This window comes from Electrophorus electricus, chromosome 11 (genome assembly GCF_013358815.1).
Source record: "Electrophorus electricus isolate fEleEle1 chromosome 11, fEleEle1.pri, whole genome shotgun sequence".
In the NCBI taxonomy this organism is placed as follows: domain Eukaryota; kingdom Metazoa; phylum Chordata; class Actinopteri; order Gymnotiformes; family Gymnotidae; genus Electrophorus; species Electrophorus electricus.
Window position 1 is genome coordinate 10,774,926 of NC_049545.1, and position 25,075 is coordinate 10,800,000.

General features: G+C 43.5%; 2 protein-coding genes across 6 annotated transcripts in view; both read right to left on the minus strand.

The window, feature by feature from the left end:
• Nucleotides 1-811: 811 nt before the first annotated feature.
• rpia (ribose 5-phosphate isomerase A (ribose 5-phosphate epimerase)) lies at nt 812-5,891 on the minus strand. Its single transcript, XM_027013092.2, has 9 exons — nt 5,573-5,891; nt 4,969-5,029; nt 4,817-4,872; nt 4,657-4,716; nt 4,246-4,310; nt 3,955-4,023; nt 3,665-3,806; nt 2,376-2,475; nt 812-2,291 (listed from the first exon to the last, which is right to left on the minus strand). Exons 1-9 carry the CDS (start codon nt 5,741-5,743, stop codon nt 2,194-2,196), a joined length of 822 nt encoding a protein of 273 aa, XP_026868893.1. The 5' UTR covers nt 5,744-5,891; the 3' UTR covers nt 812-2,193.
• A 1,435-nt stretch (nt 5,892-7,326) lies between these two features.
• Nucleotides 7,327-25,075, minus strand: part of slc4a11 (solute carrier family 4 member 11) — a 41,880-nt gene continuing 24,131 nt past the window's right edge. For 4 of the 5 annotated variants that reach the window (XM_035531870.1, XM_035531869.1, XM_035531873.1 and 1 more), the window contains exons 4-20: nt 24,535-24,578; nt 23,984-24,212; nt 18,988-19,069; nt 18,252-18,375; nt 17,208-17,417; nt 14,966-15,050; nt 14,700-14,825; nt 14,103-14,216; nt 12,350-12,482; nt 12,183-12,256; nt 11,874-12,099; nt 11,422-11,528; nt 11,026-11,191; nt 10,381-10,554; nt 9,949-10,144; nt 9,331-9,500; nt 7,327-9,021 (exon numbers count right to left, since the gene is read on the minus strand). In XM_035531870.1, coding sequence (XP_035387763.1) covers nt 8,955-9,021; nt 9,331-9,500; nt 9,949-10,144; nt 10,381-10,554; nt 11,026-11,191; nt 11,422-11,528; nt 11,874-12,099; nt 12,183-12,256; nt 12,350-12,482; nt 14,103-14,216; nt 14,700-14,825; nt 14,966-15,050; nt 17,208-17,417; nt 18,252-18,375; nt 18,988-19,069; nt 23,984-24,212; nt 24,535-24,578 — 2,327 coding nt within the window. In that variant the 3' untranslated portion in view covers nt 7,327-8,954. The remainder of the gene's footprint in view (nt 9,022-9,330; nt 9,501-9,948; nt 10,145-10,380; nt 10,555-11,025; nt 11,192-11,421; nt 11,529-11,873; nt 12,100-12,182; nt 12,257-12,349; nt 12,483-14,102; nt 14,217-14,699; nt 14,826-14,965; nt 15,051-17,207; nt 17,418-18,251; nt 18,376-18,987; nt 19,070-23,983; nt 24,213-24,534; nt 24,579-25,075) is intronic. The other variant, XM_035531872.1, reaches the window with a different exon arrangement.

Genomic DNA, 25,075 nt, shown 5'->3' on the forward strand with positions numbered 1-25,075 from the left:
GACTCTCATCGACTGCTTTTAATTGGTACGTTTAATGGGCCGCGAAAGACATGTGCGCTGCCCATTGTATCTCAAGCCCGTCTGTCAAGATCGCTGCCGCTGCAGGGTGGAACTAATGAACAGCATACGGATCCAGCAGGACAGCCAAATACCGAGATGGAAACAGCAACGTGGCCGTTCGCTCATGGCTTCAACAAGTTTAGACTTCCTTTTCCGGCCTATTAAAACGTATTGGAGTTCAAACCGTGTAATACACACGAACCGACTATTTAAAGCCACTTCTAAAGTTGCTCACTCTGATAACAAGGTTTAGAAACGCTAACGAACCATGACCTCTAAATCAGGTTTGAAAAAGGACTGTATGATCCGTCTTGGCTGATTAGAGCCAACAAAGTCTAAATCCGGCACAGAACTGGACATTAGCGATAATTAACAGGACTGGCGAGAAGCCATTGCCAGAGAAGCACATTTAATTTCGTGAATTTGTAACCGATGCAAAATGCTTATTTAGTCTTAAGCCATAGCAGACATTCGAAAAATGAGGCACGTAAACACGTATTATCAAGAAGCAACGGTAAATGCCAAAATAAGGCATTTGCCTTATGCCAAAATAGGCATATGCCAAAATAAGGCATATATCTGACGATTTAAAATCCACCAGGCTCAATGAAACATTTACACGTCCTTTTACTGAGACATGCTGCCCCCTCGTGGTGAGAATCAATGTTTTTAAAAAATCAGAAGATTAAACTTTGAATATTACCGATGAAGGTGGCGAACGCTTATATAATGATACAAGTGAGCCTTCATGGCCGATTGTTAATCTTTTAATACATGATTAGTTTTCAGTCCTGAGCACATCATGTGATTCTTGATCGTGGTCATTAACCAAAACATTAATGTCACAGTACTATTGGTACAGAACCTTCGACATTAAGCTGGTGTGTACTATATTATTCAGAATTAACAGTGACTTTACCGGAAAGTTAAATATTCTGAATTACATAACATACAGCCCAGTTTATCTAACTTAAGGCCTGGTGACTTGAACTGAGTCTGTACTCAGCACAACTTCCAATCCCTGATGAAAGTATTTTCCTACAGGCACATGTATATATCATATGACTTTAGTCAACACTGGCTGTCTAATGTTCTACTACTATGTTTCAGGGATCTTCACTGATCACCTAGCAAAGGTCTTATTTGTTTTTGGAGTACCCCAATGCTACTAGGTGTTTGTAAGTACTGAATAATAGGAGAAAAGAAGAAAAACCCTCAACTTCAAGTCAACAACAGAATTCTTTTCCCCCCAAAACTTTGAGTACAAAATATTAAAAACAGCCTGAAATTAAGGACAGTTTATAAAAATAAACAAAAATCTGAATCTAATCTGCATTACATTTTTTCTTAGATTACAAAAGGTTAGGTAATATGTGAAACAGCAACACACGTACAAAATTATATGGAATGCAAATGTGTAGATATAGCATGTAGCAGATGATACTATTAATAATAAAGACTGGTATTCACCCAGCACCAAAAATGGTACCAGTGCACCTGTGAACATTATTTACATGCAGTGTTGATTTTAAAAATCCCTCGTGTTTTGTTAACTAAAAAAGCCCACACCACAAGTGAGTTTTCAAAAGAAGGCAAATCAGTACAAAAGGACACTGAAAGATCACAGAAAAAAATGAAACCTGTTGCTGGAAGATTTAAGTGTGCGGCAGTGTTAACATGAATTTGTAGAAAAACAAGGCAAAAAAAAAAAAAACAAAATCTGTTTTATCAGATAAAATTTGATCTAGCCCCAAGCTAAAACTCATGAATAATTACAACTGAATAATTTAGCCCAAGACTAGATCTGATCCCTGTCTGGAAATGCAGGTCATGTTCTCGAGGCTGCACTTGAGCCCACAGGATGGAGGCCAGGCTGGTTTAGCAGCTTAAGGTTCAAATAGTATGCAACATGAGTGAAAAACAGCAGCAGTAACAACAACAACAACAAAGGGGGGGTGCGGGTGTTGAAATAATCTCTATGATCCTCTGTGATTGGCGAAAGGGTAATTCAATACAGAAAGCTTTGTAAGATTACAGGGCGTGTTCTAGTGGCATGCCCCTCCCCCAGCAGCAACACACCCACTCCACTGGCACTTGAGGTGTCATGGTGGCCTTTGTTGGGGTCTTTCTCCTTTAATGGATCGGACAGTCTCTGGTCTTCACACTCCCATCTTGCATGCCAAAGTACACTCGCTTGGCCATGTCCACAAACAGGCCCGTCTCCACCACACCTAGACAGGGAAAGAGGGCGTCGGTGGCTCTGAATGCAAAGAGGAACAGCCACCATATGTATATGGGGGGAGGCGCAAACTCACCTGGGATCATTTTGATGGCTGTGTTGACCTCTTTCCAGTTCTGGGCACATTCAAACTTCCAGTCCAGGATAAAGTTGCTGTTATCAGTCACCACAGGGCCCTGAAATAGAACACGGAAAGAAGTGAATGTCACTGGCAGTAGAAAATCAGTCTTTTGCAACATAATTGCAGGACCTCAACTTTAGCAGAACCCTCTGTCCCTACACTCTCAAATCTATAGAAGATTGATACCACTGCTATCCCCAGAAGAAAACAAGATAATGGCGGGTGAATGCCACAGGAGTTCAGGTCAAAGATATGTTTATGTCTAACTCAAGGTCAGCCTACTGACTACAGGGAGGAACTCCATAAAAACAACAACTCCATCCAAAAGAGAAGGTCAGCCTACTGACTTGAGGCTGAATCTGCTTAGAACAACTGTGGCGGCATGGGTGTGGCCTAGGCTCGTCTGCAGGGCAGAGGCACTGTCTGGGTGAACCAGCAGGTAATTAAAATTGGCTACACCTGTGCAAACAGTAGCCTACTTGTATGCTGACTTTTCTCCCAGTAGGCTGCCAGATGCAGAGAGAGCTCCCACACACAAGATCTCCTGCTGGAAAACAAACACCTTTGCTGAAACATGCATTTACAAAAAGCCTGTTTGAATCCTCTCCTAGCTGGTTTTTTTTTTTTTTGCTATTTTTGTTATAAATAAAGTCAGTCCTGCCTCTTGCACCCTCATTCCAATCCCAACCCTGTGGAAGTGCCATATCCTCCATCCAAAAGTGGAGGTCAGTCCACTGACTGTGCGGGGAAAAAGCTCAGTAAAAACAACCCCATCTAAAAGGATCTAGCCTTTGGCCTTCGCTCTATGGCTTTTAGAATTTTTAAGACAAACCTTACCAATGGGAGTTATTTATGTGCTAAAACAGCATGCAGAAAATTTTTGTTTTCCATTTTCAACAGTGGACCATCAGCAGTAAATCTCTTTAAAGGTTTCAAGGTTTTGGTCTTTTGTCAAAAAAAACTGCAGCAGTCCCCCAGGGAACTGTGGTTTCCCATCGAGAGTATGCTGTGCGCAGATTGGCTGCTGCTTCTCATCGGTATGTGGGTGACTGTAAAAAGCTGATATATATCTGTAAAGCGTCCTTGAGGTGCTACATAAATGTAAGTAATAATAATAATACAGCAGCGGGACACATCTCGCAGCTGTAAAGCTGCATGGAGAAGTACAAGATCAAATGTTCAGTTATATAATCACTTCTACATTTCCAGTTGAAACACTCTTGAACCCATCCCTCCCCCCTCACCGCTTTACTGACAGCCATCCTCAGCACAACTTCTCCTCCAAAGCGGCGGACAATGGCCCTGGACACAGGTACATGCGCCATGGGGATCACCTCCACCGGCACGCCCTTCTTCCACTGCTGCCCCAGCATTTTTGAGTCCTTCCTGTCCACACAAGAGATGAGCTGTCACCAGCCACCTCCATCCAGTACTAAACAACAAGGACAGCAGGGCTGTGCTAGTATTGATCAGCATGTGAAATGACATCAAAGCAGGAAGAAGGACGCACACAAATTAACACACGCTCGTTTACCTGTAGTCAGCAATGACAATGAATTGTTTGGCACAGCCAGCTACAATTTTCTCCTGAGTCAAGCATCCTCTGTAGGATTGGGACGCAGATAGGAAGTTATTTTAAGGTTAAAAAAAGAATAATAATTTCTACAGATTAAAGACTTGAAATAAAAAATTATTATTTAATAATGTGATGGGATACTGCTCATACTGCTGTATTTATTCATCACAGAATGCCAAAACAACAAAAGGTTAGTTTGCAATTACACTGAGCAAAAATGTTTGTAGCCTATGAAATCATGCTCCTTACCCGCCTCCTTTAATAAGAGTGAGTGACGCATCAACCTCATCAGCTCCATCAATCACTACATCCAGCTAAGATGCACGCACACATGCACACACGCACACACACACACACCTGTTTTTACCAATTCACATACCAAAGGTTTTGATATGCACATGTTAAACTCAGTTTATAGTAGTATTGGAATGCAGGCTGGCATACAGAGGTGACACTGGTGTGCAGTACACAATATTCATTGTTGTCAACATCCTATACCATAACACACCAAACACAAGCACCACAGAGACATGTGAAATTGAAAGAGATGTGAGATTGCAGTTATTCCATAAGTGGAACGAGAAAGAAGCACAATAAAGAAATGGTAAGTGATTCCCAACCAGGGGCCGTTAAGCATGTGTTCAGCTGTAGCTGCCTCACCTCTGGGTACCTGTCCAGATCAGACAGACAGAGACCATTCTGCAGGACCAACTGACGGGCCTGATGGAAAGAGGGCAAAAATCATGCTCATGTAATTATTACATCGGTATTATATCGTTGACACCTGCTTTTGAGTAAAACTGCTGCCATACATACTCACCTGGAAAGATGTAGGAATGCACACAATGTTCAGCTTCTCCTGCCTTACTCTCTCAGCTACAATGTGGGGAGAAACAAACAACCAAAAACGTTAAGAAGGCTTAAGAAAGAGCCGACCATGGTGTCTCAGGTCTTACATGCAGCAAACCTTACCTAGCCTGTCCACAGCATAGACTATAGTGGAGCCACTACCCACTCCAACCACATGGTTGTGCTGTTGAACAGAGAAAGGCAGAATTAAAAACAATGCGCGGACGCACCGCTGTCTAGTTCCGTAAGATTCTTGGCTTCATTTTCGACAACTTCGGGCTGGTGTGAAATTAGCGGGTATTTTCATCAACCCACGAGATTATGGCTAGATATCTGCAAGTTCACTTTCCTAGCAATGCAGAGGTAAACCTGACAGAATAACTTCGGTTCATGATGCGCGCGCATGGATCAGCCATACTCTAGTGATTTTAAAGCATTAGTCGATATAACGTTAGCTAGAGAACTGCGCGCCAAATAAAAACGTAAGTAAGATGCGGACGTCCACATGTACGCCGACTAGTTGTTCACAGCGTGAAATTCTAATGTGACCACTGCACGTAAGCTAGCTAGCGATGAAAGACGAATCAGACATACAAACGAACAGCCACTGTAACGCATGTCGAGCACCACAGGAGCAGCCAGCTATTAGAAGCTAGCAAAGCCCACAGTCAGTTGGCCAGCTACCTTACTAATTACTCTTACATACGGCACAGCCAAGCAACGTCACCTGTATGTGGTTGTTAACAGCAGCGTAGGCAGCGAGCTTTTTCGCCTCCTCCGCCATCGTGGTACTGCAGTCGCAGAAGCGGCACTGAAATACGTGTTTGCGTAAACGTGCGGAGAGCGGCGCGAGGAGCCTGGATATCCCGCCGAGTCGAGACCGCGTCCGCAAGGTCATTACCGTGTCCTTCCAGCAGGCCAACTCAAGACAGCGTCATTTTAAACGCGTAAATGACGCTAACGTCGTTGACTGAAGAGAATAGTCCTCTTCAGGATGGATGCAAGTTTAAAGCTATACACCAGAGCCGAGTTAGTGTTTGATAGACGTGCGGCTAAGCCAATAGGATAAAACAAACGGGCTACACACGCATTGGCCATGCTCATCGTCACCACTAGAGGGCCTCGTATCCAGCTGCAGTCATTCTATTAGAAAAACAAGAGTTGGAAGCGTACTGTTTAGCTGAGGTAAAAGGCCATGTTGTCATACTGTACAATTCGGAAAAAAAAACAGCACATTCCAAATCTGAGTGATTTTTCAGTTTCACCATTAACCATCATTAGAAAATATACTAGCAGAACAATAAACAGATAATGTTGAGTAAATATTATTGCTCCCCAAAATTTTGAAAAAAAAAAACGGACTGGAAAAGAGGCTGAGAAAAAAAACAACAGCAGTCAAGTATCAATATAACTCTTTATTTGGCAACCAGCTTGAAATGACCTAGTTTTCAGTGTATAGCGTTAATTTTTTTTTTAAAATCACACAGTCTTTCTGATAAACATTTATCTTTTTTTACATATTGCAGTTTACAAATTTAGCTTATCTGCTTGATAAAATTATTTTGACAATGAATTTGTATGTGTTATATAAAAATCTACACATTATACATTCATTATTAGAAGAAGAAAAGTTTTTAAACAATATTAAACCAGCACAGAACATAACTGTCAACATATCCAATCCAGGTAAGAAGAATAACAAAATAAAGTTGAATACTTCAATATTACAGTCAAATACTGAGAGAGAAGTCCAATGACATACAGAGAGCTTTTTTTTTTTTTTTTTTTTTGTTTACACCAGAGGGCACAGTTCCAGAACTAGTGTACTATGATACTGTCACAGTCAGAGGAGAGAGAGAGTTGGACATGTTATTCAGAATGTAGTGTGGCATGATTAAGAAACTGACTAATTGACTAAAAACAACAACAACAACAATAAATAACAACAAAACCCCCATTTTGGATACCTCTCTCTTACACTATCTTAAAGCTTTGAAAGAGATTATTCTAACCGCAACCCCCCCTTTGCACTTTGCGTTCTCTCATGCCAAGGAGCCTGTGAATGAGAGACATGCCACATGCCTGCTTTCTCTTCCATCGTGTGCTCTTTCTACAGCCAGTTGTATCAACAGATTTATGTCTATATTTGTATGTCCAATGTCCATCTACGTTACCTTTCTCATTTGTGCTGTTCGACTCATCTCTAGAATAGTGGGATTCTAACTGCATTCCTAGAGGACCACAGCACTGCAGGGTTTGGTATTCTCCCTGCCCTGATTTAAAACTTAGAAAAACCTTTGGCAATTAAATGATGAACTGATTCAGGTGTGTAATGCAGACTGACTAAATCCTGCAGTAGCCCTACAAGGATGCAGTTTGTTTCTCTCTCTCTCTCTCTCTCTCTCTCTCTCTCTCTCTCTCTCTCTCTCTCTCTCCTTAGCTCTCTCTCCCCCTTCTCTTTCTCCCTCCCTCCCTCTCTCACCCTTCTGTGCTTGCTCTCCCTCTCCCTCTCTGTCTCTCACTCTCTCTCTCCCTTTCTCTTCCCACTTTCAGTGTTAGTAACATGGGATGCTCTGAGAGGTTTACTTGGGGATTTCAGGATGAATACACTGTATATGACTCAGCAAGATCGGAAAAGTCTTGATAAAAGTCAATGACATGAAATATTAATCTATATGCTATTTTAGATTTTTCTAGAGTAAAACAGTCAGTGACTTTAATATAATGTAAGTTTTTGAGCACTTAAATGGTTATATTGCTATAACAAATCAAGAGAGATCTGATTATCTGGTGTCCAGTCTAGACATGTACAGTATGAAAAGGCTGAAGGCTGGGGTAAAACATATAAAAACCAGCTTGTCGGAGAATTCCACTTAACAATCCATCTTAATTTTGACTTTTTAAATACTTTCACTCTCTTTAACTGTAAAAGTTTTGGTGTCTTATAAAAGCCATGCTTTATTCATTACGGCCATATACTGTGTCAAGTAGGGCCAGAATTGAGCGTGTGTGAGCAAGCATGCTAATCTGTGTGTATAATTACATGCCTATACATATCTGTGTGTGTGTGTGTGTGTGTGCGGCTGTATTTGTATGCAATCATGTTTGTGTGCATTCTGAGAACAGAGAAAGTTGTGACGTTCTGTAATGTGCAAAGCTTAAATTGTAATAATTCCTTCTGCAGTGAGTAAGGGCTTTAAGGTCTGAGGAGAGTCTTTGTCTTAAATCTGGACACCCTTTCCCTGAAGCATCAGCGCTATAACATTACATTCAGAACACGTGTCGCCATGTATCCAATCAAGAAATACATCAACCTCAAAAGAAATCTCTCCCATAGAAATATCTAAAATATTCATATTCTATAACACTGTATTGCTATGAGACACAGTATCAAGCAGGGTGTGTGTATTCTTTTGGTCGGTGCTGACTTCATCAGTATCAGTGATATGCACCACAATGCACTGGAATGTCTATGATACACAGATTGATTTCACTTGTTGAATGACTGAACAGGAGATGCACCATGGGTCATCTAGATCATTTCATATGTGTGAGTGGTCAATATCAAAGAGGTATTGCTACAGATAGATTCATTTCACTCTCTTGTTCAGTGACCTTTTTGTGTGGTGTCAGAAACACAGTGAGAACGTGGTGAGGAGAGCCGAACCATCAATCTCTTTTCTTGCTGTCAGTCAGAGTTGTGATTCAACAGCACGACAATGTAATTGCGTGTAAATATATATTTACGTGTGTGATCGTTTAATAAAACCAGTGAGTGGTCAATTTAATGATGCACGGGTACATCCGAATAAACCAAAGTTACAAGCTTTGGCATGGGAAAACCATGAGAAGCAGTGACTGACCAAGATCGCATGAAGCAGTCAGAAATATAGTCTGACCTTCATATTCACCTTTGTTCCTCTCTTTCTCCCCCCTTCTCTCGCTCTCTCTCTCTCTCCCTCTCCTCTTTCCGTCTCTCTCTGTTTCAGTGCTTCGTCAGAATGCCTGCTGTTCAACACTAGAATCAGTCTGTTTTTTCCTCCCAGAGTTTTGCATTTCTGAAATACAATTCCCAGAGTCCTTTTCTTGGAGGTGCAGTGTGCGTGCGTTTACATGTGCTGTGCGTCCATGATGTCCAGGTATTTGGCGTCAATGATCCTGGGCAGCAGACAATTCCTGAGGCAATAAAAGTGCAATTAGAAACACTATCCAACAGTTTTAGCCCAAATCAGTGTATGGGTCGGGTTGTGCAGTGCAGAACTGTGTCTGTCAAAGGTGTCCTGAGCTGTGCTACCATTCACAAAGGTGAGAATTATTCCCCATACTCCTCCAGGAAGTAAAACAACAAACATATCCACTATTGCCAGTTTGAATATGATGACAACGTTAGCAATGCACAAATTCACTGGGCAAACTTATTGAATATGAAAATTACTTTAGAAGCCCAGGCCTCGTGTGTGTGTGTAAACTTTTAACAAGACATACCTGATAGGTATGAGGATAAACATTAGAAGAGGGAAGATCATTTTCATGTAGGGGAGAGGGTACATCCCAAACGCACAGAGAAAAAGCAGCTGCACCATCTGAAGAAAAGTGAAGTAATGAATTTTCCTCTGTGGAACCTTCCGGATGTAGTGAGTGGGAGGGTAGGATGTCTGACAGAAAGAGAGAGAGAAAGACACTTGGTGACAGGAAATGTGCATTTTACTCCCATATTGAAGACAAACATAAAATCAATGTACCTCAGTATATTACTCAGTATTTTCAAAGAAAATTGGCAAAGCAGGCCGTGGTTGGAAAATAAACGATGCTGGAACGAGGACCCTCAGAGAGTCTGCCTCTTCTGTCAGGCCACTTCCTCTAATCCATGAGCTTCCAAGCAATGACAGGCAGAGGGCACTCTTGTGTCTTGCTTTTATGTACAAGATGCACCGTTTTAATCATGTTCATAAAATGCCTTCCGTGACTTTTATTTGCCCTCATGCAAGAGAGGCAGCTGCTCTGAGCCCTCGATCAACACACTCATGTGACTGGCGCTGCCTGCCTCACACATGCTATGTGTCACTCCCACGGGCGAACGCACCAGCACGTCCTTCTGCATACCTGCTCCTTGAGCAGCAGCGCCATCCGGTCGCACATCTGATTCCCGTCGATTGACGTGAGGGCGATGTAGAGGAAGAGACCGTAGAGCACGGGCTTGGGGATCCACTGCAGAGGCACGGGGAGCAGGAGCATGCTCACGCCGATCAGGATGTTGGCCAGCAGCGATGTTACCCGCGTCTCCTTCACACTCACTATACTACACACACACGCGCGCGCACACATGCACAAATGTAATTTGAAACCACCAGTTAGCGCTAACGTGTGGCTTGGTATGTGGTACTTGTGATCTGGACTGGGCGCAGCTGAGTGAAGCTAGCGATATGGTTTCAGGGGGAGTTGGGGGGTGGGGGTGGGGGGATGGTTGTGCGGTGGGGTTGGAATGGGGGCGTGACGCGGCACCCCCTGCTGCTAGACGGGTGTGTGTGCGCTCACGTCTCGTAGAGATGGCCGCCCTCCACCCGCTCCTCCACGAAGGCCAGCTGCCGCACGTGCAGAGTGGAGTGGGGGAACGCGGCGTGCATCCAGGGCAGGCCCAGTACCGACATCAGAATGTTGATCAGGCCCGACAGAGTCAGGTCCCAGTGATATGCTGTGCCTTTCAGCAGCCTACAGCAACAGGACACCCACACAGACACACACATGTAGAAAACACACAGATGTTTACAAACATGCAAACAACACAGATATAAACAGTCAGTTCCCAGTGATACGGCGTACCCTTTTACTGACCGACACAACACAAACACACAAATATACACACAGACAGGCACACAAGAAATACAGTTACGCACAGAAGCAGAAACCATCCAGTAATCTAGACCTTATATGCTGTACATAAACCACAATGCCACGTTTCTCCCTGAAGCACTGCTCAGCAGGTTATACCCTTCACTGACCTCCAACACACCAACGCATGCATGCACTTACAACTAAACACTGCAGCCTTTACCAGCAAATTGCTGTGGATATAACTTTGCTTATATACAAGTCATATTCAATATTGAATTCACTTCCATTTAGGCTGATAAAACTGCTTTTTAGTGGTTGCCTGGTGAAGTGAGTCCACAGTCAGTGTACCTGTTCTCTGGGGCATTGGTGAGGGAGACTACAATGTTCTGGTCGATGAAGATGAGAACAGCGAGGAGAAAACCCAGACCCATGGCACTCAGCACACTGGCTCCTGTCAGCTTCTCTAACGGGGCCACTCTGAACACGGGACCCTCATGGAAGTCAAACACTGGCACTGTAACACACATAGACACACACACATGCACGCACACACACACAAACACAAAATACAGTACAGACACCTTATACAACACTGAGTGACAGACTGTCTAGTCATGCTTTGAATAGAATTAACTAAGTTGAATGTCTGTGTGTGTGTATGTGTGTGTGTGTGTGTGTGTGTGCATGCGCATCCATCTGCATGTCTCTGTGTGCCATCGGCATCTACAGTGCAGCCTCACTTACAGCCAATGTCGTTGAAGACGTAGGAGCCCACGTAGGAGAAGATGAGTACGGAGATGGGAAGAGCGCAGTCTGACAAAATCTCTCTCATCTTCGCATGCAAGAAGGGACTGCACATACAATTACTGTATCAAAGCTATATCTTACTAACATGCTCAACTGTGTGTGTGTGTGTATCTCTTTGAGGAGACCACAAAGGAAATGACGACAGGAAAACATGAAAATGGTAATTATGTGTGGACATTTGACAGGTCCCTGCAAAGGAAAATACTTTTCACTAAAACGTAGCTTTCATAAGAAAAATTAAAAGATGCAGAACATTTCCTTCTGATTACTGACGTTAAAGTTAAACATAGGCATAGTTAAAAAGCATTACTTAATACACAAGAGAATGATGCACCAGCACAAACATTGTATTAGAGGGCTGTGTATGTGTGATTCTGTGTGACCCTCACCTCCTCTTAAACTGGTAGAGTGTGTACCCGACCCACAGAGTGCCCAGCATGAGGAGCAGGCAGAGCAGAGGCCGTGCTCGTGTGCACAGAATAAAGGATTCTGGGAGGGACAGTAGCCCTGCCCCGGTCAGGTTCATCTCCCCTACTGAAAGGCCTCGGCTTATTCGATTCAGCTCCTCTATGCTGCCGTTGGCCAGTGTAGGAGCATGGTAATACTTATGGAAGACTGTAAGAGAGGCACAATTAAGGATGTACTAATGCTTAGGGCTGCATGTGTGCATGCGGGCGAGAGGAGAAATAGGGACTTACTCTTGACAGTGCCTTTGACAGCATCTGCTACAAAAGCGATCGAAATGAACAGAGCAATCACCTCCTCTATCGACCTGCAGGCCAAAGGAAAAACGTGTATCAGTCATCTAGGGGTGTGAGGGTCTGGGGTGCCTTCCCCTGGTGTGTGCATGGAGCGGGAGCCGGACCTCTTGAAGAGCTTGACGAGGAGGCTGAGGTTGAAGACGCCTCCAATGATGAGGAAGAGGCTGTTCCACAGGCCAATGCAAGCGTAAAACGCAGCAAAGTCCAGCTCGTAATCATCACAGATCTCCCTGATTACTGAACAAAGAGAACAGTCACAGGCTTAACCCAACACAAACTAAAATGAGTGATTCAGTGTGTATGCTGTCAGCTTTCCTTTGGAAAAGTTCCAAAAGTAAACAAGAAAACAGGCTATGCAGGTGTTTCTTGACTGGCCAAGTGTAACTGTACGACTAGTCCAGGCACAAGAGTGTTAACAGAAGATCTAGAGTTGAGTTTAGATGTAGGAGTTGCATCTGGAGATTGTTGCTGTTGTCATGAGGATTAAAGGAGCATCGATACTAGTAAATCCAGCCATCATGGACAAATCAACAACAACATTAGTTGTGTCAAAATCAACTGTTTGGTACATTGTCTGGAAACAAGAACACCCAAGAGAAATTTAGCTATAAAAATACCTGGCATACCATCTTAATACATGACTTTCAAAGAAGACTTTTAATCATGAAGAAAAACATGTTTTCAGACCCTAAACAAAACAACACCTTTCAAAATGTAGGTACAGATGTGTCAAAGGCTGCCTGCCATGAAAAATAATATACCAGCATGAACTCAAAGGATTTACCACCAGATGTAAACTACTGGCAATCCTCAAGAACAGAAAACTCAGGTTACGGCTTGCATAAAAAAAAAAAGAAAAATGTAAACTTGTAGAGGTCTGTGATTAAGTCTCATGGACAGATAAGATATGAAATAAAATTGGAAAGTTCAGAAAGCATCAAACATCAAAATTGCTGATAAACATAAAGAAATGCTTGAGGGTATTGTCTGGGCTCACAAGGGCTGTGGTTCCTGTAAGGTTCACTGGCTTACTCGTCAGGACAACAAGTACAGACATTCACTTACTAAAGCCTAAAGGCAAAAAGATTGGGGATGTGTGTGGGGCGTACACTTAAAGCCAACAAGAACTGCAACAGATCGGCAGCTAAGACTTAAACGTGACAATGTCATTTAAGATTATGCTTATTTGTCCAATAACAAATTTGTTCTACTGAAATGTATAAACCTTCTGCACTTCAACCTTGCAGCTGCTGCTTAAATTTTAAATCCAGTGTGTGTTTTGTGTGTGTGTGTGTGTGTGTGTGTGTGTGTGTGTGTGTGTGTGTGTGTGTGTTTGTTTGTGTAGCTCTTTGGACAACTATAAATGTAGTCCCAAATCTCCTTTAAAATTCTCTCAGATATTTCCATTAAGTTCATTAAAGAGAAGCCACAAACATGACTCTCTGACTGAGAGGAACTGTTGCTACACATGGATCCACATCCTGCTTGGGTTTTTGGCCCAGTTAGTGTACATTTTCAAAACAAAAGCTCATCCCACAGCAAAACGATTTTTTTTCACAGCCTCCCCCTCAGAAAACAGCCTGTGATAAAAGCCACAGGAATGAGCTTTAGATGGGATCAGTTTTTTAGCCAGGGCAAACATCAAAACACACCCAAACAAACATCAGCCATCTTGACTTGTCATTCTGCTCCTCTAAATGTGTATGCTGCTCATTACACACTCAGAGAGCGAAATAAACATCTCTCATGCAAATGTCATGAGTGTGTCTGTATGTGTGGATGTGGATGTGAGCCAGCACTGTTCAAGTGTGTGCGTGTGCGTGTGCGTGTGTGTGTGTCTATAAGAAATGTCCATACCACTGATGAAAATGGCAATGGGTGCGGTAGTCAGGGGGATGACCAGAGGCGAGCCAGCACACAGAGAATAGATAACTCCACCTATACTCTGCCCAATGATCGTCTTCTGCACATCTAATGCACAAACACATGACATTATTGTAGTGTGGAATTAAATCTAAAATAAATAAATAACAAAAAATTAGAGAGTGTACTGATCTAAAAACATATTTAATCATACCTAAACAACACATGAAGCTAAAATAAATTAAACTAACAACAATATTCATAATATTAATTATGAAAACCTCAGTGTGTGTGTGTGTGTGTGTGTGTGTGTGTGCATGTGAGTGTGTGTATGTGTGAGTGTGTGTGTACATGTGTGTGTGTGTGTGTGTGTGTGCATGAGTGCGTGTGTGTGTGTGTGTGTGTGTGTGTGTGAGTGTATGTGTGAGTGTGTGTGTGTGTGAGTGTGTGTGTGTGTGTGAGTGTGTGTGTGTGTGTGTGAGTGTGTGTGTGTGAGTGTATGTGTGTGTGTGAGTGTATGTGTGTGTGTGAGTGTATGTGTGTGTGTGTGTGTGTGTGTGTGTGTGTGTGTGTGTGTGTGTGAGTGTTTACCTATTTCTCCTCTTGTGCTCTCATCATTAAGTGAGCCGAATGCAATGGCAGGAAGTAGAACAGCGATGTAGAGAAAGATGGATGTTGTCATGTACTTTACTAGTGCTTTATTGTTACCCACTATGCCTGCAACACATGAGCATACATATGCATCTATTAGAAGATTTATACAATACGCATGTTACATATTATTTTCCATTTCTTTTACAACAAAATACATTATCAATCAAATGAATATGTTTGTAGATTTTACTGTACCCATTTACCATCAGTAAAGTCAGATGTGTAGAAGGGCAGGCGGCGACACAGGTCTTCATAAATGCCTCTGCCCACTCTGAAAAAATCTCTACACTACAGAGATGAAGAGAGAGGGAAAGCACAATTACACACGCACACACACACGCACACACACATACACACAGCATAAGAGCTATGCACACAGATACTGTAGAGGGAGAGGCACAGAATTAAAGCACACAAGCACGGACATAAATTATCACACACGCGCGTACACGCACAAGACTCCTGCAGAATCACAAGCAAAAACACGAACAAAAGCAGCACACATGCTAACAGAACAGTTCACACTGCAAAAGGGAGAAACGCAGAGTTAAAGCCAGCAAATGCACACAGATGCACACACACACACACACACACACACACACACACACACACACACATACATACACACACACACAAATGCACACACACACACGCACGCACGCACTCACACACACACACACACACACACACAAACGCATTGGCACACACGGTCATAAACACCCTGACACATAATCTCTCACACATACATACTTATGCACACACAAACACATACACACACACAAACAGATATCCACACCCTTATACACGCTCACATACAGAAGCGCGGTTGAATCTCACTCACACAAAGCCCCCTGCACAGCAGAGAGAGAGACACAAGGTGAGCAGAAACTGCAGACTGGAGAGAGAGACAGCCCGGTGTTAGAATTACCCTACTACAATGTCACTGCAAGGTTAAAGCAACAGGACAGGGTTAGCAGAAACAATAAAGTGCAATATTGGTCAACATCTACTTGACTGCTTACCGGAGCACAGTTATAGATGTTGATCAATGTAGAATCTAAATCTAAAATGACTAGCGCGTCAAAAAAGAGCATTGCTGTCAGATTTTCAAGAATATATACATCATATATTCTCTAAATGACAAAAGATGAAGCCAAACACCCTTCCAGAAAGAACTATAAGTACAGTTTTCATCATGTTCTTCAGAAAGCTAAAAATCTAATACATATACAGGACACTTTTTAGCATGGAGGCTCTGAATATGTATGAATTGGCCTCCGTGGAGAGTCTGTTTATGGGAACACTTAAGTAAAGGCTCAGAGGCTTTAGACTTCATTACAACCCACAGATAATTAATTCATTTATCATAACGTATATGTGGTGCTTGTGTGTGTGCGTGTGTGTGTGTGTGTGTGTGTGTGTGTGTGTGTGTGTGCGCAAGGGAGAGAGTGAGCTTAAAAGGGGAATGAGAAAGGTCTTTCTTGTGGCTGTTTGTGTTTGATGAATCACCCATGGTGCACACACACACACACACACACTCACCGATACACATAAGTGCACACAAACACAAAGTAATGATCCTCCACCTGTTTACCATTCTTCAGATGTGTGATGGAGTGAAAAAATCTAACAAAACAGAACTATTTGGACCTCCGTTCACTTCTTTATGGACAAGCAGAAAAAGGGCTTTTTTACGAGCAGGAAACCTCAGCCATGGTGGTCTAATGTGTGGGTGGGTGGGTGGGTGTATATATGCATGTGAAACAAGAGCAGCCAACAAGATAAAGTCTCATTAGCTGATAGATGTCCCATAGAAGGCAATCACAGGCATGTCACTTGAGTCAAGTGTTGGTGCCAGTAACAGAGACCTAATGACCTAATGACTTCGGCATGTTTGTGAAATGTTTGCTTTTAAAGTAAGATATGGTAAAAATGACCAGTTTCTGTGGGTATGGAATTAAATAAAAAATTGTTTTTAGCAGATCCAATATAGACGCAGTACAGTGAAGCAGTATAAAGTACAGCTGTTTCCATCTTAGGGGTTTCAAGTCTAGGACTGCCTTACTGCTCTTCACTCAGTTCAGTGCTGTGGTAGTGACATTATCACTTCACAAGCAACCAAAGCTGGGCAGGGTAACGGTCAACAAAGCTAAATAATGATGTCATGCTATAATATTTTCGGGAATACTGTAAAATGTAGAAGCCACGTGATGACCCTGAACTATTCTGTTTGAACCCAAAGCATTATTCTCTGCCCTGTGGATGCCTCTTTATTTTCTTTGTCATAAGCATACACTTCATAGAATCTTTTTAAAACACTGAAAAATGCAAAATGTTTTTTGAGGAAAGAAATCAGGGAATTGTCTTTAAATCAGACCCGAGTACACACACAGACAGACAGTCACACACACACACACACACACACACACCTATATATCAGCATACCTTGAGTGGCTTGTGGCTGTGTGGGTCAGTCTCCTCCTCCTCTACAGTGGTGGTTTTGCGCTTGGCGGCGGTCAGGTGGTATCTCTGGATGACCAGCGCTTCCTTAAACTCCTCCTGAGTTTTACTCTCCAGCAGCTTCTGTCTGAAGGAGATGTCTGAGAACATACTCGCAAACGTCCTGCCCAGCTCCATCGCTGTCTTGGTGCTTTTCTGGGAGGGGAGGGAGAAAGGGGAAGAGAGGAGAAGAGAGGAGAAGAGAGGAGAAGAGAGGAGAAGAGAGGAGAGTCAGAGAACATGACGTTCTGCACGACCGAGTTATTAGCGAGACTCGATGAAATGATGGCTGACAAACTGCTGGTGTTATTAGAGCTATATTAGAGCTGGTGGTCAAAGTTATTCTTAAAAACATGTCTTACTCACCCTCTTACATTAAATGTATTAATTACACGTTATATAATTAAAGTACGTAAGGACAAATTAAAATAAGCCAAGGCGATTGTTTGACACTGCCTTAATAATTCTAGTAATTAAACATTAGGCTGTGTGAGTCCTTCAGTTCCTCTGAGAGCATGAGCAGCAGGAATGTGCAATTTAGTTCCTCTGGATTACATTCAAGCATATGTGTGTGCAGTTATTAAACTGCAGAATGCTTGCTTTGCTTTAATACACACAGTATAAAGAGAGATGAATCTATAAACACGAGCAGTCCAGCTCTTACTGAGACTTGCAAGTGAGCACATAGATACTGCACCTGTGCGCCCATGTGTGGGAGTGCCAGTGGCATTTAGACTGGAACTTATAAAGGGGAGAGAAATTATTACGGTAAGATCTAACCACATAGCTACAAACACACAGAATTATGGTGCAAAAATAATCGCACAAAGAGAAAGGAGAGGCACTCGCTGGGAGCAAAGCAGAGGTCCTGACAGGCGTTATAGAAACAGAGGAGTCAGAGCTAGTCGAGTTAGTTGGGATAAGAGATGTGTGTGTGTGTGTGTGTGTGTGTGTGTGTGAGTGTGTGGGTTGGGTGGGCGATTATATTACCATCTTATGAGGTGCCAGTATGAGAATGACATAGCGGACTTCAGCACAGTTCTCTCCCCAGTTCTGAGGACGGTCCAGGCGAGAGATACACACATGCCGCCGCTGCAGGTTTTTCACATTACAGCTGTGGACAGGCATGCAAGGTTAGATATAGCGGGCTGAGTTTCCCCACAACAAACCAGCTTACACATCACAGCAAAACCTTTTGAAAAATGAAGAGGTCAGCATTAAAGCAGATCTGGGAAACAGGCTTATGCTGACAGAAGTTAGTAGTAGTGGTATTTAGGACATATTTATAAAATCATTATAATAAACATAAAATTATTTAGTTCAATATACTGTAGCATTAATCAGCAAATTACTAATTGTATTGGGTGCACCAAAATGTATTAATAATACACATTTCAAAATATAAGAGATGACCGGCGTGTTTTGTAACATGAGCCCAAGTCTCTGAAAACCATCACGTTCTAATAGACATCATGCTGAGAGACCTGCGGCACCTGATCTTTGTTATATGCCATTTTGGGGCCGTTTTATAGGTTTATGAGGTAAATAGAGGGCCAATGCCTTTGTGTCAATATGGCTGTAATAAACATAAAAGCAATAATAATTAGATATCATACATAATCATGAATAGTAATGCATTAATATACTTTTCATAATATCCTAGTTAAAATGCGATGGATGTAAGGAATAAAGTCCCTGTGCAGTTCAAGGTGTCTTCGGGACTTACAGGATGCATAGCCAGGACTGCTGGTACTGAATGCCCGTAGCTGTGGCTGTCACACACTGCAGAGTCTCGGACAACAGGTGCACTGTGGGATGGGAGAGGGGCGGCGTTAAGTCAGGGGCGGGGGCTGGCCGGTGACTGGGGCAGAGGAGCGGAAGCATGCGCAGGGTCAGGTAAGGCACAGGTTTACAGGACAGCAATGAATGATGCTTCATTTACGTCCTCTCCCTTGACCAGGAAGACCAAGTGATGGACAGAAACACCTCCAAAGTAAAATCACGTGCAGCCACGGGAAGGCATTAGTCATTTAGCGCACGAAAGCGGATGGAAAGGGCAGTGCAGAGCAGGGTATGGAAGAGCGAGTGAGAGGAGCATCAGAGGCAGTGTACAACTCTGTAGCTCCGTGAGTGACAATGAAGACCTTTCCGACGACAGCGGCAAATGTTTAATTCAAATTAATCAATCTGTGTGTGTGAGTGCGTGCCCTGTCCTCCGTCTTACGAAGGTGTGAGCTGTCTAGCATACTAAGTAAGAAGGGTATGAGACCATGTGTGTGTGTGTGTGTATGTGTGAGTATGCGTGAGTATAGGTGTGTGTGTGTGTGTGTGTGTCCTTTGGCAGAGGTGGCAGGTGTGAGCTGTTCTGTATGACCAGCAGGAAGTGTGTGTGTGTGTGTGTGTGTGTGTGTGTGTGTGTGTGCGTGTGGATGTGTGCGTGTGGATGTGTGCGTGTGTATGTGTGTGTCAGCTGTTTAGCGAGCAGGATGGATTTCTCTGGCACAGTCACACTGTCTCATCAATAAGACATCACACACTCACATCCAGGACTGATGGGTATCACCATGACAACACACTCAGTACCATCAAGAAAGAGTGAGGAATAGAGCGAGGAAACAAAAAAGGGGAGAAGAAATCAAGGAAGCTGTAGAATGACACTGAGACAGGACAGATCATGGGAGAGTACGAGAATGCAGTTGGTGTGAGAAATGAAGTGATGGCAGCTAGAAAAATAATGAACTTCAGAGACGGCATTCTGATCACGCATGGGGACATTTACACTGTGGACTAAAGAACACACACACACACACACACACACACACACACACACACAACCGCTGTTATTGACATTCAGGCCATCCACCACACACTACTTAGTATAAACTTGCATGCTTCAGATCACCTCCCCACCAGCCCACCACCACCACCTTCCCCAAGATAACCAAAGCTCTGAACAGCAGGAGGGAATTACATGCTTTTTACACAAACGTACACACACACACACACACATGCAGAGTTGTGTATGGAAAGATACAGTATACAAACTCACACAGTGTGGCTGCGTAAATGTGTGTGAGTCCCAGAAACATCAGAAATGAGAGTGTGCTTTCTCAATCTCAGCGGGTGAATGCAGACACAGCCAAACTCAAGGCAGCAGAACAGAACACAGATGAGCAGAGATTGCTATGGAAGAACTACACTAGAGCGACCTGATAGAGACTTCACATCAAATGATAAATCACAAAAAATAAAATCTTTTGAAGTCTTTTGTTTCAGACTTTCAACAAACAGATCTGACCAAACTGATCAGCATGTTTGTGTTGAACGGTTACATCTGTCAATCAAATCCAATAGCAAGACCAACACGGGAGGAATTGCTGGAGGGCGGGGGGGAGCGGCAGATGGGAGTGAGGAATGTTTCACAGTAATGATGGAGTCAGGTCACAGCTGATCACATGTCCTTACCCTTATCATAGAAAAGGAAATTTGGCGACCTGTCTGTGTGAGAAAATCAGAGACACAGACACACTCAGAGTTCAGAGGTCACAGAGGAGAGGAAAGGGGTAAGATTAGCTGTAGCACAGAAACACATATGGTGAGGCCCAAACGTGAGTATTTAGTAAGCAGTGAAACATCCTGCTCACACACAAATTCTGCTGAACCACCCACTCACACTCTTACTTGTAGACACACCAACTCTCCCTTTCCCTCTAATTGGGACTGGGCTCACAGGCAGACGCTGAATCATCTGATAATTGTCCTACCCCACATGAAGTATGATTTTTTGCCATAATCTGTCATTGTGCCTCTGTCTTAGTTGAATGAGATCTGATGGAACTCAAGATTTCAACTTAATTTTCGTCTCACTATAATTTGATCTGCTTCTGCCCGATAAGACGTTTTTGTGTGAATGCGTGTGTCCATGTGCGTATATGTGGGAGTGCAGTCAAAACATTTCACACACACAAACACATCACATGTAATGTAAGCCTCACAATTAGCTTCCATTCAGTGCTTCACCACAGAATATTATCAAGCATTATCATATTCATGATGTTCACATTCTACAACCCAATCACACTTCAGCTAATTTGCATGCTCCCAGGCCCATGTCATTAATAAGACTCTCTCTCACATATGAGCTGTGTATCCTAGCAACAGGGAAAATGGATCATCCCTGTGGTTCTGAAACAAGTAAATCAACCAATCATTATATGCGTTTTAACAACTTAATATTTATGATGTTAACGAATTTACCAAATAATATAAATACAGTTGGGCTTGGCCATAGCTATTAAGGTGGAAATGCTAGATAAAATATTAAAATCTGCTTGAACTTTCTATCAAAAGATCAACTGGAATATGGCATAATACAAGAAGCCTGAGAGATTGTAGTAGCTAGATTTACATATTGCAAAGTCATGAATACTTAATGAATTTCACTCTGGTTTAAGGAACATTTAGAATGGATTAGGCAAATTAATGTGGAACAATCCCAATGAGATCCATCAAAGTAGAAAATAATAGGCAGTCTGGAAAATACCAGGAGACACACGCGCACACACACACACGCACGTGCACACGCACACACACACACACACACACACACACACACAGAGCTGTCACGGGACGCTCCTGCCCACGAGTCACGTGGTATGGGGTTCACCCTTGTTTGTAGCCATGCCCTCCGTGATGGCACACACCTGCACGGGGTTTAACGTTGAGTGTTTGTCTATTTCCTCTCGCCAGCGAGAGGAGTCCACCCAAAGCCTTGGTGGCAGACCGCCTCTGGGGCGCTCCTAGAACGGTGGAGGATAGGAGGACTGTCAAGGGAGAGGGCGCGTTCGGAACCGGGGCGGACGTGCACCCCCGCATGTCCGTAGAGGCCATGGACACGCCTACAGCGCCTGCGCCTAAAGCAGGCGCTGCAACACAGCACCTTAAGTGTTTTTGTACAGGCGCCCCTGTTTGTGTGTATTTGCGCCTTCTGTATGTTTGTACGCGCAACGTAATGTACAGAAAAGCGTACCGGACTACCCTGAAGGAGGCAGAGATCCTCATCTTGTATTGGTTGGGCACCGCGCATTGCCGTGTCGTGTGTATGTGTTTGTACACGGCGGCCTGGGGCTCGCAGTCCTCGGACGGACACGTCAAGAGCCGCGCCCCTTGGGACGGGGTTCTGTCATGGGACGCCCCCCCCCCCCCCCCACAAGTCACGTGGTATGTCCTGCCATGTGCAGGGGGGGTTCACCCTCGTTTGTAGCCACACCCCCCCGTGATGGCACGCACCTGCATGGGGTTTAATGTTGATTGTTTGTCTATTTAAACCTCCGTCAGTACGTGCTTCATTGTTGGTCATTGTTGGTCATTGCCATTTGCTTATGTCACGTTGATGTTTATATAGTCTCCATTGTTAATGTTTAACTGTTTGTGTTCATGTTCAATGTCATCACTATGCGTGAGTGCCACCCATGTCGTTTGTATTTAATGTCAATAAATGTTTCACCACGGCAAGGGAGCCTGCGTCCTGCTCTGAGCCCTGCGGCACTCGGGCTGTTACAGTCAAAACCATCTGACTTCTGTTTGTAGACATTTCTGAAAGAAGGAGGTTGTGTAGAATGCTTGGGGAAACTCTATTTCTCAGGAAAAAAAGACTGTCCTCTAAATGCTCTCTTTCTCTCTCTCTCTCTCTCTCTCTCTCGCTGTCTCCCTCTCTCTCTCAATTAACGAAAGGAACAGTATTAAAGCATTACAAAATGAACTAATTGGGTAGAGTCTGCTGGTCATTTTAAGTTTGTCATGTGAACAGAAGCACTTTTAATTGCCCTTTCCCACATCTGAAAATAGCCGACTTTTAATCCACAGCAAAAACAGCTATGAGAAACCCTCCTTTGGGGCAATGTAAGAAGAACACAAAATAGTTTGATCTGGAGTTTCATTTTAGAGGGTAGTTCCTAATGGCTTCGGGCATCATCCTTTGTCCTTTTGTGTGTGTGAAGTGTGTAAGTCTTTGCTGCGGAGCTGTTAAAAGAGTAAAAGGAATGAAGACAGGCCGGCGCAACACTAACTGGAGCCTGTGTCCGGGCATGTAGGCTGGTGTCCTCTGGGAGTGTATGACAGTTGTAGTGAGTGGTGATGTGTAATTGCGCAGGCACCAGTGAGCTATTATCACCTGACTCATCTGTCTCAGGTGGTACAGACGCGGGCCTGACACCCGACCCCTCCCTGCCACCTACCAGATTGAGGTTTGCGGGAAGCTGGTGGGAGGGTACGATGGACTTCATTTGCTGCCACCACGCACCCTCCAAAGTTTGCCACCCAAAAAAGACATTTCATTGTCTTGCTCTCCAGGATTCCTTCCTGTTTGTCTCTATTTTGGTCTGACATCTCTAATTCTGTCTTTCAGCGTGGTACTCCACTATTAAATGCAAAGTCAGGCATATTTAAAGTTTGCAAAAAGAGGAAATGTCTGATCACAGGAAGGCAGTGTGAATAATAGATGTCAGAGGCGGCGGCTAACGTCCTCAATGAGTCAGTCACCCCAGCACTCTGTGCTAATACCCTGGTGAACTAACCTTTTATATGCTTTATTCTTAAGCACACATGTACATGTACTAACACACACACACACACACACACACACACACACACACACACACATTTCACTCTCCCTCTCTCTCTCACACTCTCACACACACACAAACCCACGTACACTCACTCACCGTTGACCTCCTGTGAGCCAGCATCAGTGAAGAGTGAGCTCATGATCTCCTCAAAGTTGCAGACGGGCTCGGCGGTGTGCGGGTCCTGGGAGATGTGCCGGAGCATGGTCTTCAGCACGTCGTCCAGCGACGCCTCATCCTCATGCAGCAAGATGCTCGCCCGCTCCAGGAAGCCATCCAGGTCTCTGTGGGCCCTCACCTCCTCCTCAAAGTTCATCAGCTTTACATACTGATAACAAGCACACACACAAGCATACAGACACAAACACACACGCACACAGACAGACACACACAGGCACACAGACAGACACACACAGGCACACACACAACCACACGCGCACACACACACACACACACACACACACACACACACACACACACACACACACACACACAAGCATGCACAAAGAGGAAGGTTGCTAGAGAACTTTTGATAACAAGGGCAAAATTCTAAAGAAAGTCATTAGAAGGTATGTTACTAAAAATCCCAGTGTAAATTGAAGGTTTTTGTAACATGCAGTTGGTATGTGGAAGTAACAAAAGTGTCTCACTTTTCGTGACGTGTTGAGCAAGACACAGCCATGGACGTCGGTGTCTGCAGGAAGAGACCGCATGTAAGCGTAGGGGAGAGATCAGAGTAAGATTAACAAATGGGGGAAACAGACACAGCTTCACATAAAGAAAACATGATCTTTTGTTTCTTAATAAGCAAAATCTGTGAGAGAAAACATAATAGCAAGTGCATGAAACACAAAAAAAGGCGCAATTAGAAACACAGTTGGCTCCTCCTCAACATAAGTCTCAAATGCCTGATTTTAAAAATTGCAAAAGTTTTATACATTGACAACAAACATATTTCTTCCCCCAACTGCAATCTATCCCTCAGTATATTGTGAGCACATGTACGGCAAGATGTACAGCGCTTGTGTGTGTGTTCATGTAACCCTGCTTTCCTGTTTAGATTAAACCTCTCACAGAATCACTGCATATTTAATGCCTGTCCACAAAGAGATTAGCGACTGCAGAGATCCTTTATCACGGAGAGATCCTGCTGCTGCCTGCTCAGGAAGCCCGTCTTATTGAGACACACTC

Bases quoted from the DNA above. Each gene is read 5' to 3' on its own strand.
- rpia (XM_027013092.2), bottom strand. From the start codon at position 5,743: ATGACCTTGCGGACGCGGTCTCGACTCGGCGGGATATCCAGGCTCCTC. The intron at 4,024-4,245 runs GTAAGGAGCATG...CCAATCCTACAG, and splicing joins ACTCTTATTAAAGGAGGCGG to AGGATGCTTGACTCAGGAGA. The intron at 2,476-3,664 runs GTGAGGGGGGAG...GTTCTATTTCAG, and splicing joins GGATGGCTGTCAGTAAAGCG to GGCCCTGTGGTGACTGATAA.